The sequence below is a fragment of the Haliotis rubra genome, unplaced genomic scaffold (genome assembly GCF_003918875.1).
Source record: "Haliotis rubra isolate DU_JTF1 unplaced genomic scaffold, ASM391887v1 Scf1993, whole genome shotgun sequence".
Lineage (NCBI taxonomy): Eukaryota > Metazoa > Mollusca > Gastropoda > Lepetellida > Haliotidae > Haliotis > Haliotis rubra.
The window spans coordinates 26,080-45,040 of NW_025765995.1; the positions used below are offsets into that span (position 1 = coordinate 26,080).

At 39.4% G+C, this 18,961-nt stretch overlaps 2 protein-coding genes across 3 annotated transcripts; both read right to left on the reverse strand.

The window, feature by feature from the left end:
- Positions 1–2,037: 2,037 nt before the first annotated feature.
- Positions 2,038–11,274, reverse strand: LOC124275200. Of its 2 annotated transcripts, XM_046710688.1 has the most exons (4): positions 10,397–11,274; positions 3,581–3,646; positions 3,133–3,205; positions 2,038–2,572 (listed from the first exon to the last, which is right to left on the reverse strand). In XM_046710688.1, the coding sequence occupies exons 1-3, from the start codon at positions 11,082–11,084 to the stop codon at positions 3,141–3,143; spliced, it is 819 nt and encodes a 272-aa protein (XP_046566644.1). In that variant the 5' UTR covers positions 11,085–11,274; the 3' UTR covers positions 2,038–2,572; positions 3,133–3,140. The 2 variants fall into 2 exon arrangements, with proteins under 2 accessions (XP_046566644.1, XP_046566643.1); XM_046710687.1 differs by having other exon boundaries at positions 2,038–3,205.
- Positions 2,177–3,040, reverse strand: LOC124275198 (ankyrin repeat-containing protein P16F5.05c-like). Its single transcript, XM_046710686.1, has 3 exons — positions 3,025–3,040; positions 2,509–2,572; positions 2,177–2,363 (listed from the first exon to the last, which is right to left on the reverse strand). The coding sequence occupies exons 1-3, from the start codon at positions 3,038–3,040 to the stop codon at positions 2,177–2,179; spliced, it is 267 nt and encodes an 88-aa protein (XP_046566642.1).
- Positions 11,275–18,961: the final 7,687 nt, after the last annotated feature.

Sequence of the window (18,961 nt, forward strand, 5' to 3'; positions counted from 1 at the left end):
TCCAGTGTTCAACAGTATGAGCATAGATCCACGCAATTGGGAACCGATGACATGTGTCAACCAAGTCAGCCAGCCTGGCCACCAGATCCCGTTACGACAAGCGTCGGTTACTAAAGACCAATTCTAATCCGGATCTTCACGGGTCGCTTATGGAACGAGTGAGTGAGTTGGGTTTAGCAGGATTCCAGTTACATCAGGTCTAACACGGATCTTCACAGATACATCGGATAGGGAATTTAATTAAAATTCTACATTACTGTGCACTTTTATAGCGACAACGTTCACTTTTCAGGCTTGGGTGTCAGAACAAAGAAAACACGACTCAACTGTGTCAGGGGGTTAATATTATCAACACTATTTGAACAGCATCCAGGGGGTTAATATCATTAACACTATTTGAACAGCATCCAGGGAGTTAATATCATCAACACTATCTGAACGGCATTCAGGGGTAAATATCAATATTATTTGAACGGCATCCTGGGGGTTAATATCATCAACATTACTTGAACGGCATCCTGGGGGTTAATATCATCAACATTATTTGAACGGCATCCAGGGGGTTAATACCATCAACATTATTTGAACGGCATCCAGGGGTTTAGTATCATCAAAATTATTTGAACGGCATCCAGGGGGTTAATATCATCAACATTATTTGAACGGCATCCAGGGGGTTAATACCATCAACATTATTTGAACGGCATCCAGGGGTTTAGTATCATCAAAAAAATTTAAACGGCATCCAGGGGGTTAATATCATCAACATTATTTGAACAGCATCCAGGGCCTTATACCATCAACATTATTTGAACGGCATCCAGGGGTTAATATCATCAACATTATTTAAACGGCATCCAGGGTGTTAATACCATCAACATTATTTGAACGGCATCAAGAGCTTAATATCATCAACCTTATTTAAACGGCATCCAGGGGTAAATATCATCAACATTATTTGAACGGCATCCAGGGGTTAATATCAAAACACTATTTGAACAAAGACCATTAGGCATTTGATTTTTAAATACATGAGGAATTCACGTGTGCGTTGCAGTTCGGTATTAAATATTTGTGACGTAACAGGCGTCTCATGACCAGCTAACGTGAAACATGCATTCTGTAAACACTATCAAACATAACGGAGAGCTTACTTCGGTGTTTATGTTTACTTCGAGACACAGTCAAAACGACTTCAGGGTTAAAGGCGACGTTTCAGAATAACCATTGGCGATTTGTTTAAAAGACCAAATACCGGTGATCTCTAATAGACAATTTTCAGTTCAGTTCAACGGGTAATTATCCGATATTTACATTTGCAACATACAGTAAACGATGCCGTGAATGGCTTCATTAGTCAAAAATGGCGAGATTTACGAAGTATATAATTCTTACCGGCCATATCAGCAATTGTACTTTGCCTAAATAACAATGTTACATCAAGAAACAGAGAACTGGGGGAATATTTGTCTTCCTGGCATCCATTGAAATAATAAAGCTGAGATGATTTGGGTGATGATTGTTATGTGTTTGATGTTGTATACTGTGTGTTAAATCGTAAAAGGGTTAAATTTCAGCAGTAATCAGCTACAAATGCCCAATCTTCCTTTGTTAAACGATCAAACGTTTCCTTCCCGACCACATGATGGTATTTGAAAAATATGTTGTATGGCATGAAGCCAGCATTGCGCAGCTCTATGTCCCATCTGGCTGAGAAGACGGCCGGGCACCTCAGTGTATATCTGTGACGTCACCAGCAGTGTGATGTCACTGTCACTGTACAAATGACGCCATGTCAGCTGGGTGAACCTCGGCTCAGTCTGAGGTCACAGAGTGCAGCAACATGTAAACAAACAGTTTGTTGTTGTCTGTTTTCACAATTCGTGATATTCTCAGAACAAAATTAACACAGAATTATGTTAAGACGGACGACGTTTGCGTACAATCACTCACCGTTTTGCTTGTTTACACTCACTTCACAATTTTCTTACCTGATCGTGAGGTTCCAAACACAACAAATGACAAAATTTCTGAAAATACATTCAACAAGTTTTATTTATATTCAGAAAGGAAAAAGAAATCACCTGAATCGTGACACACGACAACGTTGACGGCACACACCACGTCAGTGTCAGTAACGACATGTGCACCGTCTCTGTCCACACCAACACTGACTTCAGTGTCCACCACGTGACACCAGGAACTCCGCCACTTTCGCTGATGTCCAAAGTCTCGCCCAGTCGGCCGCTGTCTCCCCGTCGTTGTTCCTGGCGTTGATGTTCACCACGTTCAGGGACACGATCAGCTTCACGATCTCCAGGTGTCCACCAGCACTGGCCAAGTGAAGGACGTTCCTACCGACCCTGTCCACCAGTGACACATCTGCCCTCTACCCACCAGGAACTCCACCACATCGCTGTGTCCCATCACTGCTGCCATCATCACCGGTGTCCTGCTGTAGACTCTAGTGTTGATGTCCACGTGACCCGCTGACAGGATCCGCTTCACTCTCTCAGGTCACCGGCCTTGCTGGCGGAGTAGAGGTCGCGACCTGCTGCTGGTGATGGAGTCGCTGCAACACAAAGTAAACTGTGTACATCAGACATCTTTGTCACACATCTACAATGTTTTTCATCATGTTGATACGTGACTCGGACATTGCTGCATCATTTAAACAATTCCATCATGGCTGACAACAATACAACATGGCGGGAATGTCAACATGTGGTTTCTGGAATTATGGATGGTTTGTTTTAGTACAGAACTTTCTGTTAGAACCAGAAGTTGTAACAATATCTTGTGTACGACTGGAGAGTGTTGATGTTTGTTGAACTTTGATAATGTCAGTACAACTGTTGTTTGGTATATATTAGGGTCATAAGATATAACGTTGGTTTATGTCACAGTGTTTTGTTTGTTGTTTAACGCCACACTCAGCAGTATTCCAGCTGTCTGATGGCGACCTCAGCATAAATATCTGGTTCATGGAATCCTCTGATTGACAACATGATTGTCGATTGATACCATTGGCGAGACTCATCTCAGAATCTCCACGGGTATATACATCAGCGTGTTAAATACAGGAAGAATTAAGGACTTATAGCTTCCTGCCTGCTGGGTTCTCCCACCTACCATGTAGATCAGAGTCTTGTGTCGTCTCTGGCGCTGGGTGGAAACGTCTTGCTCTGGCTCGTATCAGTCGAGGCTGAAACAGGGAATATATTATTCAGAAAACTATACATACATTATAACTACTGGCCTCAGTTTTCGCCTTTCCACATACGTTGTGCCTTTCAATATTATGTATGATTAAATTCTAAATACATTTCTTATGGAAGAAGTATTAAATATATATGGTTTAATTTGACTGAGATAACTCTTCATCGAGACCACGTGTCTATGCAGGAAAAGAGTAACCCTTCCTAAATTTAGATTTTACAGTTTGAAATCCTGTGATTGCCAACACGAACGTCGATCGATACTATAGGTGAGACCCATCCCTCAAGTCAGAATCTCAACGGGTATAACATCAGTCTGTTAAATGCAGGAAGAATTAAGGACTGAGCTTCCTCCCACCTACCCGGTAGATCAGCGTCTTGTGTCGTCATTGGCACTGGTGGAACCGTGCTGCTCGGGTCAGTCGAGGCTGAAACAGGGAATATGTTGATCAGAAAACTATGCATACATTGAACATAGAGATTTTTCTGGGTTATTCTTATTCATATTCTTTTTATTCCTGAGTACGTTTCAGGGCTTGTTCTGGCTCCATCATCAGGTCATTATAACTACTGGCCTCAGTTTTCGCCTTTCCACATATGTTTTGCCTTTCAATATTATGTATGGATAAATTCCAAATACATCTGTTATAGCAGATGTATTACATATATACGGTTTGAATTGATTGAGATACCTGTTCAGCAGGACCACGTGTCTCCAAAGAAAAAAGAACACTACTAAATATATTTTTACAGTTTGATCTGAAAATGTAATAAGCTGTGCACTGACTGTGTGTTAACAGCTGAGATGCTCCTCTTGGTTTTCACCCTAAGCCACTGCACTAGTGTGTAGGGCAGCATGGTAACTTTATTGGGTGTTTGTGCAACACAGTTGTAATTTCTGTCAGGCAAACTCTGTGAAACACTCACAAAATGTCAGCATATCGAGCGACGGCGGAAGTGTAGTTCTCATACTACTATCTGAGGCGGAAAGTGTAGCTGACACAGCCGTACTTGTTGTTGGAAGCAATGTACTTTGATAAACAACAAGGGTAGAAACACAGTGGCTGTGTGTGGTGGTAAAGATCAAAATGTCGGCTGACCGAGTGATTGACATTCCGTCTGTTTCAATGTTAGAAATAACAAGAATATGCCCTTCCATAATCTACGGTAAATGGTGAGTCATCATTAGTGAAAGAATAACGCAAGAATAATTTTCGTAAGTTTAGAATCGGTCGAATTGCTTTCATACTTATCTACCAATTGGGAAATCATCTCAGCTACATACACATAATTTCCATTAAATTTTCCGATGATTATTACGAAAACTGCAACTATTTACACGACATATATTAGACATATACCAATCAGGTTTAACATGGCTGTCTATGGGATAGATTAAAATTAAGTTGTACTTCTATGGTGTTTCGATAACTAATCAACGGAAAGATGAAAGAAAATTATGTTCACGAAGCTAAGATGATTTCCGAGATGTTTGCAAAATGTCAAAATAAAATGACTTCTACTCAATTTATGAAAATTATATTTGCAACAGTTAATTAACATGTAAGTCTATGGAAATTTCACTCATGATGACTCACTCACTTATGGCCAGCTACTGTACATTTCATGGCATATTCTTGAAGTGTTACAGAAATACATGTGTTCCACATTATGGTTTCAGTGTTAAAAGAGCAAAGCTACAGGCTTTCAATGTAAATCACCATTATGGTGATACTTTGGGTCGTGTGCTGTAGAGGGGAGTGGTGCGAAAAGTATCTGGACACTTGACGTAATTTCCATAGACTTACATGTTAATTTAGTGCAGCATAAATAATTTTCCTGAATTTTATTTTTGTAAGATCCAAGTCAAATTTTGCACATTTGTGACGAATCAATCACACAATCACACAATTTCGGTTTAATTTTCCGTTGCTTGTTTACTGAATGGAAACAATTTAATCAACATGGGTACAGTGCTATAGACTCCTTTAACATGGCGGCCCATTGGGATTGTGCATTGTGGAACCATACGTAAGTTACTAAATGTGATGTCATTAGTTAAATAGTGGTTAGAAAATTGAACTGAAATTATGCGCGCAGAGCAGATATGATTTTAATTTTGCCTGTCAAATTTTACGAAGATCATTCCTAAACTCACTTCATGAAAATTATTTATGCTACACATGAAATAACATGTAAGTCTATGGAAATTACTTCACGTGACTGAACAGTCCGAATCAATGCAATTCAGATATTTATTGACGCAGAACAACCCAACGTTCCTTCATCCCCGCCCGGTGACAGGCTAAACAAACGCTAGTTATGAAATGCCTTGACTGCTTTACAGCAGCGATACATTTACACGTTCATCCGCAAAGTTTGCCAGCCAATGACGTCACTGCTATGACGTGTCTGGTTAGGAGAATGTCAACGTCTTTGGCGCCTGACGTTTGGCGCTTTACTGCTTACTGACCAACAACTCTGTATGGAAATGTGTTTACCCGACTCATGTTTCCCTTCCGGTTTTATCAGATGAAAGCAACATGTAACAACATATACTAGTAAAAAGCACTCACCATAATGTTATGAATATATATATGGTTACATCGGAGATGAATTTCTCAACTAACTTGGAGGAAACAACTGCACAATTTATGCAGATGAATCGCACTATATCATACAGCAAATTGCTGAAAAGCATGTGCAAATATCGTGCATGTGTACAGATGCGTTTTGGTGTAAAGTTTTGTTAAGAATTCGCCAATTTTCACCGAGTTTCATCATTTATTGAACTCATTACTATAATCTTTTCAACGTTACGAATTCGTTTTACAATATATCAGTTCAGGTGTAAACAGCACCTTCAAACAGTATGGAATATTTTGTAAAATCTAGTTCATAACAGTTGACTGAAATAAGTGACTATATTTACACTAGCGAGTCTAAACATTTGGTGGGTAGTATATATTCCTAATCAATCATTCTTTGTGCTACCTGTGGTATGGCATGGACAACAATTGCATCTGGTAGGATTTACATATCACAACATATGCGATAGACATATTGGGTACTTCCCTAAGTCACCGATTGTTGATGTCACAAAATTCCTAATATTTGTTCACAAAAATATAATGTGTTGGACAGGTCTGACATGAAGGGTCTGGTCGGACAACACCAGGCTGAGTCGTGACGAGTGGGTTTAGGCAGTTTTACTGGAAGCAAGTTGGAATCGGTGTAATACTGTGGTCATGGAAATGGTGCTGTGGCATGACGAAACCAGTTTGAGTCTCATCAGGTGTCCACTTCCTAACTGAATCAATAAGTTCCCCAGAAGAGGTTCAGAAATATTTCAGCAGAGTTGAAATACAAACTTCAAATGCAGTACAATTACAACGGCATCGTAAAATATAAGGACATTAGTAACAGACATAATATCAGCGATAATAATGTTCAGCTTGCAGCAACAGTGGTCAAGCTAGACCGAGGTTAGACATCCATGGGGTAAATGTAATGATCTTCACACACCAGCTGATCTTGATGTAATGTAAGATGAGATCTGCAGCGCTTGCCCCACATATATAGCCTCATTGCTGGAGTTGTACATGGGTATATAATAAGATGAGATCTGCAGCGCTTGCCCCACATATATAGCCTCATTGCTGGAGGTGTACATGGGTATATAATAAGATGAGATCTGCAGCGCTTGCCCACATATATAGCCTGAGCTTGTACATGGGTATATAATAAGATGAGATCTGTGCCCCACATATATAGCCTCATGAGCTTCTATACATGGGTATATAATAAGATGAGATCTGCAGCGCTTGCTTTACATATATAGCCTCATTGCTGGAGGTGTACATGGGTATATAATAAGATGAGATCTGCAGCGCTTGCCCCACATATATAACCCCATTACTGGAGTTGTACATGGGTATATAATAAGATGAGATCTGCAGCGCTTGCCCCACATATATAGCCTCATTACTGGAGGTGTACATGGGTATATAATAAGATGAGATCTGCAGCGCTTGCCCACATATATAGCCTCATTACTGGAGGTGTACATGGGTATATAATAAGATGAGATCTGCAGCGCTTGCCCCACATATATAACCTCATTACTGGAGGTGTACATGGGTATATAATAAGATGAGATATGCAGCGCTTGCCCCACATATATAGCCTCATTGCTGGAGGTTTGTACATGGGTATATAATAAGATGAGATCTGCAGCGCTTGCCCCACATATATAGCCTCATTGCTGGAGCTGTACATGGGTATATAATAAGATGAGATCTGCAGCGCTTGGCTGCCCACATATAACCTCATTACTGGAGTTGTACATGGGTATATACTAAGATGAGATCTGCAGCGCTTGCCCCACATATATAGCCTCATTACTGGAGGTGTACATGGGTATATACTAAGATGAGATCTGCAGCGCTTGCCCCACATATATAGCCTCATTACTGGAGCTGTACATGGGTATATAATAAGATGAGATCTGCAGCGCTTGCCCCACATATATAGCCTCATTGCTGGAGCTGTACATGGGTATATAATGAGATGAGATCTGCAGCGCTTGCCCCACATATATAACCTCATTACTGGAGTTGTACATGGGTATATAATGAGATGAGATGCAGCGTTTTGCCCCTATATATAGCCCCATTGCTGGAGGTGTACATGGGTATATATAAGATGAGATCTGCAGCGCTTGCCCCACATATATAGCCTCATTACTGGAGTTGTATATGGGGTGAAGGGACGACCATGGGAAGTGTGACGATTACATTGTAATGGTGGTCCAGTCTGACGAAATCAGTTCGAGTCCTGGGTGGTTGGTCAATGGCGGGGTGACTCTAAGTATAAATGTTCGAGTTGCATAAGATTATGGTTCCGACTACCTCTATTGCAAAGGGGCGGGGTCGTGGATGTACAGTATACTAGTACACTGGTTATAATGCCACCGTTTGTCCAGGAGAAAATATGGCATTATATCCAGGAGGACCTGTGCAATCAACAAGGTGATTGAGCTGATTCTCCTGTAATGAGCCTTGAATGTCTGGATAATGCCAGCGTCTGGGGGACTGCAGGTGACTTGTTTTTGTAGGTGTCAGGAAGTGTATTGTCACATGTGTTATCCTATCTGGGATTACATGACTACGTAAAGCATTAATGAGTTTGGTCACTTAATTTCAGTCATGTCAATTGACCAATTAAGGTATTTCTACTACATGCAGCCAGTGAAATTGGCATTATCACCAGGGGAAAATGTCTGTTTGTTCCATAAATATCTAGTTTGGCATTATAACCAGGGTATTATATAGGCAGGAAATCTGTTCTGGCAAATACATGACAATATATCCAGGGATGCATTATAACCAGGGGCATTATAACCAGGGGCATTATAACCGGGGGCATTATAACCAGGGTATTATATAGGAAGGAAATCCCTTCTGGCAAATACATGACATTATATCCAGGGTGGCATTATAACCAGGGACATTAAAACCAGGGGCATTATAACCAGAGGCATTATAACCAGGGTGCATTATAACCAGGGGCATTATAACCAGTGTTCACTGTATTTTAACTGTCGGGCTAAACTGATAACAATGACGCATAGATGTTTATGATCGTAACTTATATGCTTTGTGTTTCCAATATTGGTCGTCAGTTATTCATTGATATTCCTCTTGCAAGAGTGTTTACTGATTTAGTTCTGAACGTACAGATTTGCTACTTACGAATCTAAACCGAATATGATCTTGATAACTGGAAACACAAAGTTGATACGTCCCACATTGGGACAACGAGCAAAAACGTGACAAATGTCCCACATGGTAACCAGGGGCACAAGAAGTCACAAATGTCCCACATGGGAACCAGGGGCACAAGAAGTCACAAATGTCCCACATGGTAACCAGGGGCACAAGAAGTCACAAATGTCCCGCATGGGAACCAGGGGCACAAGAAGTCACAAATGTCCCACATGGTAACCAGGGGCACAAAAAGTCACAAATGTCCCGCATGGGAACCAGGGGCACAAGAAGTCACAAATGTCCCACATGGTAACCAGGGGCACAAGAAGTCACAAATGTCCCGCATGGTAACCAGGGGCACAAGAAGTCACAAATCTCCCACACGGTGACCACTGTCCGTGTACCCTGTGACAGTCATGTGTTTCTTAGCCTCTCAAACAGGCATCATACATATTGTGATATAATATTGCAGACACTTAACATCTAGTTTTTAGCATAATTGTTTGATAGTTGAATTGGGGTATCATATAACAAGGTACAGTCCGGGCCCTCCACAGTTTCTGACGATGATGCACGTTGTCGATAACTGTTCTATGTTAGGTCTGCAAGATCCTGTTCATTCAGCAGAGAATCGCCTGTCTGTCGACTGTCCCGCAGTGTCTGTCGACTGTCTCCAACTGTCTGTCGACTGTCTCCCACTGTATGTCGACTGTCCACCACTGTCTGTCAACTGTCTCCCACTGTATGTCGACTGTCCACCACTGTCTGTCGTCTGTCCACCACTGTCTGTCCACTGTCTCCCACTGTCTGTCGACTGTCTCCCACTGTCTGTCAACTGTCTCCTATTGTCTGTCGACTGTCCTGCACTGTCTGTCAATTGTCTCCTACTGTCTGTCGACTGCCCGTATGCCCTAAGCCATCTGTCGTTGATTTCACTGTCCGGAAGCAATTCCTTAGGTATATTGAGTACTCAAGTACCGGTCTTCACTCGGCTTAGGTACATTGTGTCTGTCTGTGCCAGTTTGTATTCTGTCTGATGTTTGCACGGTCTGTGTGTAACGTTTTATCAGGTTACATACTGCAACACGCGCGGCAACTGAAATTTCTCTCTCTGTCCCGGATACAAAATAAGTACAAAAGACAAACGGAAACCTCTAAATCACATGTCGAGATGTATTGCACGCCCTATGTTGGCATTACCTGCTAACTCAATGGTTGTCCCCATTTTGACAGGCCCAATAAACTCTATGCAGGACATACATATGGCAGTTTAACACTGTCATGTTCGGAAATGTAACGTTTCCCAAATAAAACACTGAAAGTTTACCTCCGACAAAAGCAGAAGACACACACTCATATCTTCCGGTTGGAATTTCAAGATAAGCGACTAATCGTTGCTGAAAGACTCACCTGCTGTAGTTCCAGGATACGTCGTGTTCGAAGTCGTGTTAACATCACTTTCTTTTATCTCTTTCTTAGTCCCACAACAATTCTTATTCAGTGCCATCAAGTCCTCCGTAAGACCAGTGATTTGTTGCTTTGTTTCCAAAAGATCATCATTGGTCTGATTCAATTCGGATTTCAGCATCCTTGCATCACCCAAGTCAGCTACAGTCAGATTGAACTGCCGTTGCAATGCGCGGATGTTTTTGGTCAAACTGCCACGCAGTCTTCTTAGACTCTCTCTATAAGTGTTTCTTTCCCTTTCAGCATGTCTCAACTCTTGCGTTACTGCAATTAGTTGAGTCTTCGTGTTTTGCAAATTGGCTTTGAGGATGTGAATTTCATCGAGGACATGTGCACTTATTATATTGCCAATATAGTCTTCGTTAAGAATTTCGGTAATTGCTTGTTTGACGAGAGGCGTTATCAATGGAGGGAGGGATGTTCTAGTCAGTTCTTCTTTCAGTGACGACTTCAACACCTTAAATTTGTTGATCAGTTTAGCGTCAGTCGTAACAGCTGTAAGCTTCCAAGCATTAATCTCTCCTTCGACCAGACTAACTCGTGTAGCCAAATCTGCCAAACTGGCATCAACAAATACACCTCTGATACCGCTCAACAGCAGACTGTAGAATACAACTGTTGATAGCTCCATTGTTCAAGTCAACTGTGTAGCAGCTAGGAAGACGACTGCCTCGCCGCCGGGTAAACGGCGTTAATATTGCCCGACTCAAGTGTTTGGCAGAATGCCAGCTCGGGGAAACACATGCTCCACCAGTAGTGAGCGTACACGTGGCGTCATAACAACCTGAGAATATTGAGATGGATATCCAGTGCCAAGTACTCTGTAAGTAAAACACTGTTCTGTGAATTATCACTTTTAAAGTAACATCAAATATAGTGTAACACATTATAGTTATAGTTGGGATTACACTTTCTCAGTGAAGTTCAGATTCTAATACTTTTGTGGGGTTGAGTCCACAGTACACAGAATGTATTGATAGCTTTCGGCCGTATCAGAGGGGTACGCAAAGTCCGTGGTCTAGACTACCAGTTGTCCGACTTCCATTTGTGTGGAAGCTATGGTGGCTGAGTAGATTAGACGTTTGGCTTTGTGTGCTGGCGATTAGCTGCCTGACTCTGAGAGTGCCGGATGAAACTCAACCCAACAAAATAGATAATGGTGCATGTTCCTGTAGTTAAACCCCAAAATAAAACACCTCCTACTTTTATTGTCTAATACATAACAGGGTCCTTTATGTATTACTGTCCAGGATATATGTCGTGCATTACATTACAGGGCGGTAGAGTAGCCCAATGGTTGAAGTTTCTCCTCGTCACGCTAAAGACCCAGGTTCGATTCCCCTCATGGTTACAATGTTTACAACCCACTTTTGGCTTCCCCTGTCGTGATATTGCTTGAATATTGCTAAAAGCGGCCTAAAACCATGCTCACTCACTCACTCACTCACATTACAGGATATATATGCCACGTGTTACTGTACAGGATTTATGGTATCATCTTAGGTTAGAGTACACATGTTTTGTATTACATTACAGTGTACCTGTTGTCTGTTATATCATAGTACATATGTAAAGTGATTGTAATCATTGTTCAGGTATCAGGAGCTCTTCAAGACTAAAAGATGATGAAGTAAAGCAACGCCTTTCTTACAAACGACGTTCTAAGCACCATGGTATGTTGACTCCTGGAATGGTAAAGATGTTGTCCAACCTAGCTTGGCCATCAAAATACTGCAGCATCTCTGGAGACGTTATGTACAGCATGGAAATACTCGCACCGGACCCATTGTCGACGTCGGAATATAACAAGTCAGCCACACTAGGAGAACTGTACACCAGCTGTTTGACGGAACACAACAATGAAACTTATTTGGGTACGTTTTACCAAAATGGGCATTCGCAATTTGCAAGAAATCCATCACGTTACCATACCTATATAGCGACATTCTGAGTCTTAATTATCCCCTGACCATAAACCTAAATTTCCCTGACTAAAACCCCAAATTCCCTGACTATTCCCTGAGCTTTGAAAACATAAACAAAATTCTCTGACTTTTTTCTGACTGTCAGAGAAAAGCAGAAACTCTCTGACTTTTTCCCTGACCTGTGGGAGCCAAGATGTGAGGGCAAGTCAATTGTTCAGTCGAAGAAACTGAACATTGGGAACTTCTGAGACAAGTCAAAAGAGGAGATTGCATCAGACTGCATTTTTGTCACTAATCCGTCAGATTTTGGTATGTTTTCCAGTGACCTACAATACACCTTTCTGAATGCTTTGCTGGGGGCTTTAATGGTCGAACAACTTCTGAGCAGGACTGGTATGGTGCTCTTTCAAATCGTGGTGAATAGCTGTGAAATGTGAAAAGAAAATGCTGTAGCTTTTGGAGTATCAGTTAAGTGGATTACACTTGGCACAAATAGAGGTAGGTTTTATCAGAATGCATGTATGACGTAGTTGTTCCTGTCAGAATGCCAAGACACTTGGAATGGATTCGGCAAGAATAGTAACGCTGTATGTGATGATACATGAAGCAATGAAACGACTAAAACATTCAGCACATTACTGTTTCCAACTTATACATTTAAAGTATTTTTAAATCTATTTTCGAACACCAAAATCTTTAATACTACAAATAATTATTGTCTATGCATGAGATCAAGGCGTCTTTTCACTTCATAGTACATATACACTGGCCTACAATTCCCTTGGTACCCGTGAAGATCCGAATAGAACTGATGTTCAGTAACCCATGCCAGGCGACTAACGGGATCGGGTGGTCAGGCTGGCTGACTTGGTTGACACATGTCATCGGTTCCCAATTGCGTGGATCGGTGCTCTTGCTGTTTATCACTGGATTGTGTGGTCCAGACTCGATCAGCTTGTGGTACTGATGGGAAATGCCTCAAGGTAAAGTTGGTTGACTATGCGGGCGCTTAATTGTGCAATTCTTAGCTAGCTAAAATGTGTAGCTAAACCATTTGCCACCTAAGCGAAGAGCTAAATTCATGTGTTAATTCACCAGGTTGATCATCTATCTACATATTTATTGTGTGATGGTAAAGATGCACATGGTCATATAAGATTGCACCTGTCCACAATGCCACGGTAGGCTACCCCCACCGTCCCACAGGGACAATTTATACAGAGAAATGTACGCGGAAATGAGTATTAAGAGTATATATCATGATGGGGAGTATATATCAGGGGAAAAGTGTATAAGGTAATCTATCTGGTGAAATGTCCATCTCTCACTCACTTCTTTAACGCTGACTAAAAAAATTACACAGTGACTCAGTACAGTATTACTCACAAACGATTTTAACTCTGCTTACTCACTTGCTTAAACAGATTAAATTACTCACTCACTCACTTCGTTAAAGCTGCATTACATATTGACTTATAACAGCATTACTCACAAACGTTTTAACACTGCCTTACTTGCTTAAACAGATTGAATCACTCACTCACTTATCTAATGTTGCATTATACATTGACTTAAAACAGTATTACTCACAAACGTTTTTAACTCGGCTTACTCACTTGCTTAAACAGATTAAATTACTTACTCACTTATCTAATGTTGTATTATACATTTACTTAAAACAGCATTACTCACAAACGTTTTAACACTGCCTCACTTGCTTAAACAGATTGAATCACTCACTCACTTATCTAACGTTGCATTATACATTGACTTATAACAGTCTTACTCACAAACGTTTTGACACTGCCTTACTTGCCTATACAGATTGAATCACTCACTCACTTATCTAACTTTGCATTATAAATTGACTTATAACTGTCTTACTCACAAACGTTTTGACACTGCCTAACTTGCTTAAACAGATTGACTCACTCACTCACTTATCTAAAGTTGCATTATACATTGACTTATAACAGTCTTACTCACAAACGTTTTAACACTGCCTTACTTGCTTAAACTGATTGACTCACTCACTCACTCATCTAATGTTGCATTACACTTTAACTTAAAACAGTATTACTCACAAACGTTTTAACACTGCCTTACTTGCTTAAACTGATTGACTCACTCACTCACTCATCTAATGTTGCATTATACATTGACTTATAACGTTATTACTCACAAACGTTTTAACACTGCCTTACTTGCTTAAACAGATTGACTCACTCACTCACTTATCTAATGTTGCATTATACATTGACTTATAACGTTATTACTCACAAACGTTTTAACACTGCCTTACTTGCTTAAACTGATTGACTCACTCACTCACTTATCTAATGTTGCATTATACATTAACTTAAAACAGTATGGCTCACAAACGCTTTAACACTGCCTAACGTGCTTAAACAGATTGAATCACTCACTCACTTATCTAACGTTGCATTATACATTGTCCTTTAACAGTCTTACTCACAAACGTTTTGACACTGCCTTACTTGCTTAAACAGATTGAATCACTCACTCACTTATCTAACGTTGCATTACACATTAACTTAAAACAGTATTACTCACAAACGTTTAAACACTGCATTACTTGCTTAAACTGATTTACTCACTCACTCACTTATCTAATGTTGCATTATACATTGACTTATAACAGTCTTACTCACAAACGTTTTGACACTGCCTTACTTGCTTAAACACATTGAATCACTCACTCACTTATCTAACGTTGCATTACACATTAACTTAAAACAGTATTACTCACAAACGTTTAAACACTGCCTTACTTGCTTAAACTGATTGACTCACTCACTCACTTATCTAATGTTGCATTATACATTGACTTATAACAGTATTACTCACAAACGTTTTAACACTGCCTTACTTGCTTAAACTGATTGACTCACTCACTCACTCATCTAATGTTGCATTACACATTAACTTAAAACAGTATGACTCACAAACGTTTTAACACTGCCTTACTTGCTTAAACAGATTGACTCACTCACTCACTCATCTAATGTTACATTATACATTAACTTAAAACAGTATTACTCACAAACGTTTTAACACTGCCTTACTTGCCTATACAGATTGAATCACTCACGCACTTATCTAACTTTGCATTATAAATTGACTTTTAACTGTATTACTCATAAACGCTTTAACACTGCCTAACTTGCTTAAACAGATTGAATCACTCACTCACTTATCTAACTTTGCATTATACATTGACCTATAACAGTATTACTCACAATCGTTTTGACACTGCCTTACTTGCTTAAACACATTGAATCACTCACTCACTTATCTAACGTTGCATTACACATTAACTTAAAACAGTATGACTCACAAACGTTTTAACACTGCCTTACTTGCTTAAACAGATTGAATCACTCACTCACTTATCTAATGTTGCATTATACATTGACTTAAAACAGTATCACTCACAAACGTTTTTAACTCGGCTTACTCACTTGCTTAAACAGATTAAATTACTTACTCACTTATCTAATGTTGTATTATACATTTACTTAAAACAGTATTACTCACAGACGTTTTAACACTGCCTTACTTGCTTAAACAGATTGAATCACTCACTCACTTATCTAACGTTGCATTATACATTGACTTATAACAGTCTTACTCACAAACGTTTTAACACTGCCTTACTTGCTTAAACAGATTGAATCACTCACTCACTTATCTAACGTTGCATTATACATTGACTTATAACAGTCTTACTCACAAACGTTTTAACACTGCCTTACTTGCTTAAACTGATTGACTCACTCACTCACTCATCTAATGTTGCATTACACATTAACTTAAAACAGTATGACTCACAAACGTTTTAACACTGCCTAAATTGCCTATACAGATTGAATCACTCACGCACTTATCTAACTTTGCATTTTAAATTGACTTATAACTGTTTTTTACTCACAAACGTTTTAACACTGCCTAACTTGCTTAAACAGATTGAATCACTCACTCACTTATCTAACTTTGCATTATAAATTGACTTAAAACAGTATTACTCACAAACGTTTTAACACTGCCTAACTTACTTAAACAGATTGAATCACTTACTCACTTATCTAATGTTGCATTATACATTGACTTATAACAGTCTTACTCACAAACGTTTTAACACTGCCTTACGTGCTTATACAGATTGAATCACTCACGCACTTATCTAACTTTTCATTATAAATTGACTTATAACTGTATTACTCACAAACGTTTTAACACTGCCTCACTTGCTTAAACAGATTGAATCACTCACTCACTTATCTAACGTTGCATTACACATTAACTTAAAACAGTATGACTCACAAACGCTTTAACACTGCCTTACTTGCCTATACAGATTGAATCACTCACGCACTTATCTAACTTTGCATTATAAATTGACTTATAACTGTATTACTCACAAACGTTTTAACACTGCCTAACTTGCTTAAACAGATTGAATCACTCACTCACTTATCAAACGTTGCATTAAACATTGACTGAGAACAGTATTACTCACAAACGTTTTAACACTGCCTAACGTGCTTAAACAGATTGAATCACTCACTCACTTATCAAACGTTGCATTATACATTGACTTAAATCAGTATTACTCACAAACGTTTTAACACTGCCTAACTTGCTTAAACAGATTAAATTACTCACTCACTTATCTAACGTTGCATTGTACATTGACTTAAAACAGTATTACTCATAAACGTTTTAACACTGCCTTACTTGCTTAAACAGATTGAATCACTCACTCACTTATCTAACGTTGCATTATACATTGATTGAGAACAGTATTACTCACAAACGTTTTAACACTGCCTAACTTGCTTAAACAGATTGAATCACTCACTCACTTATCTAACGTTGCATTACACATTAACTTAAAACAGTATGACTCACAAACGTTTTAACACTGCCTTACTTGCTTAAACAGATTGAATTACTCACTCACTTATCTAATGTTGCATTATACATTGACTTAAAACAGTCTTACTCACAAACGTTTTAACACTGCCTAACTTGCTTAAACAGATTGAATCACTCACTCACTTATCTAACGTTGCATTATAAATTGACTTAAAACAGTATTACTCGTAAACGCTTTAACACTGCCTTACTTGCTTAAACAGATTGAATCACTCACACACTTATCTAACGTTGCATTATACATTGACTTAAAACAGTATTACTCACATACGTTTTAACACTGCCTTACTTGCTTAAACAGATATAATCACTCACTCACTTATCTAACGTTGCATTAAACATTGACTGAGAACAGTCTTACTCACAAACGTTTTAACACTGCCTTACTTGCCTAAACAGATTGAATCACTCACTCACTCATCTAACGTTGCATTATACATTGACTTATAACAGTATTACTCACAAACGTTTTAACACTGCCTTACTTGCTTAAACAGATTGAATCACTCACTCACTCATCTAATGTTGCATTATACATTTACTTAAAACTGATTTACGTATTTACTTACTCCACATTATTACACCCTTCTTTCACGCTGCATAATTTAGTTGAAATACAGCATTGCTCACTAACGTTTAACGCAGCATTCTTCACTTACTTAAGGCTAAGCGATGCTAAATAAATCATTATTAAGGAAGTTAAAACAGTGTCACCACTCACTTACTCAGCGTTGCAGTTCCACTTTATGAAAACTCTTTTCACCTCTTCAACGCTTCATTGCTCACTTACGTAAAACACAGTATAACGCACTTACATGAACCAGTATCTTTACTTCACGCTGTGTTACTCTCAAAAAAGACATTACTCACTTAAATTACGGTATCACTTATCACAGCAGCCGCCGCACAGTATCACTCCTCGCTTCTTTACCACTGAATTACTCAGTAACATTAATCAGCAGCCGTCACACAGTATCACTCACTTCGCTTCTTTAACACTGGATTACTCAGTAACATTAATCAGCAGCCGTCGCACAGTATCACTTACTCACTTGCTTCTTTAACACTGGATTACTCAGTAACATTAATCAGCAGCCGTCACACAGTATCACTTACTCACTCTGCTTATTTAACACTGGATTACTCAGTAACATTAATCAGCAGCCGTCTCACAGTATCACTTACTCACTTCTTTAACACTGGATTACTCAGTAACATTAATCAGCAGCCGTCACACAGTATCACTCCCTCGCTTCTTTAACACTGGATTACTCAGTAACATTAATCAGCAGCCGTCACACAGTATCACTTACTCACTCGCTTCTTTAACACTGGATTACTCAGTAACATTAATCAGCAGCCGTCACACAGTATCACTCACCTCACTTCTGCTTTTAACACTGGATTACTCAGTAACATTAATCAGCAGCCGTCTCACAGTATCACTTACTCACTTGCTTCTTTAACACTGGATTACTCAGTAACATTAATCAGCAGTCGTCTCACAGTATCACTTACTCACTTGCTTATTTAACACTGGATTACTCAGTAACATTAATCAGCAGCCGTCTCACAGTATCACTTACTCACTTGCTTATTTAACACTGGATTACTCAGTAACATT

What these genes read in the sequence shown, in the direction of transcription:
- LOC124275198 (XM_046710686.1), bottom strand. An exon ending in AAGGCCGGTGACCTGAGAGA is followed by an intron (nt 2,364 to 2,508) that starts GTGAAGCGGATC and finishes ACTGGTGGACAG; the next exon opens with GGTCGGTAGGAACGTCCTTC.
- LOC124275200 (XM_046710688.1), bottom strand. Translation starts at nt 11,084, where the DNA reads ATGGAGCTATCAACAGTTGTATTCTACAGTCTGCTGTTGAGCGGTATC. An exon ending in GTATCCTGGAACTACAGCAG is followed by an intron (nt 3,647 to 10,396) that starts GTGAGTCTTTCA and finishes TCCCTGTTTCAG; the next exon opens with CCTCGACTGACCCGAGCAGC. An exon ending in ACAAGACGCTGATCTACCGG is followed by an intron (nt 3,206 to 3,580) that starts GTAGGTGGGAGG and finishes TCCCTGTTTCAG; the next exon opens with CCTCGACTGATACGAGCCAG.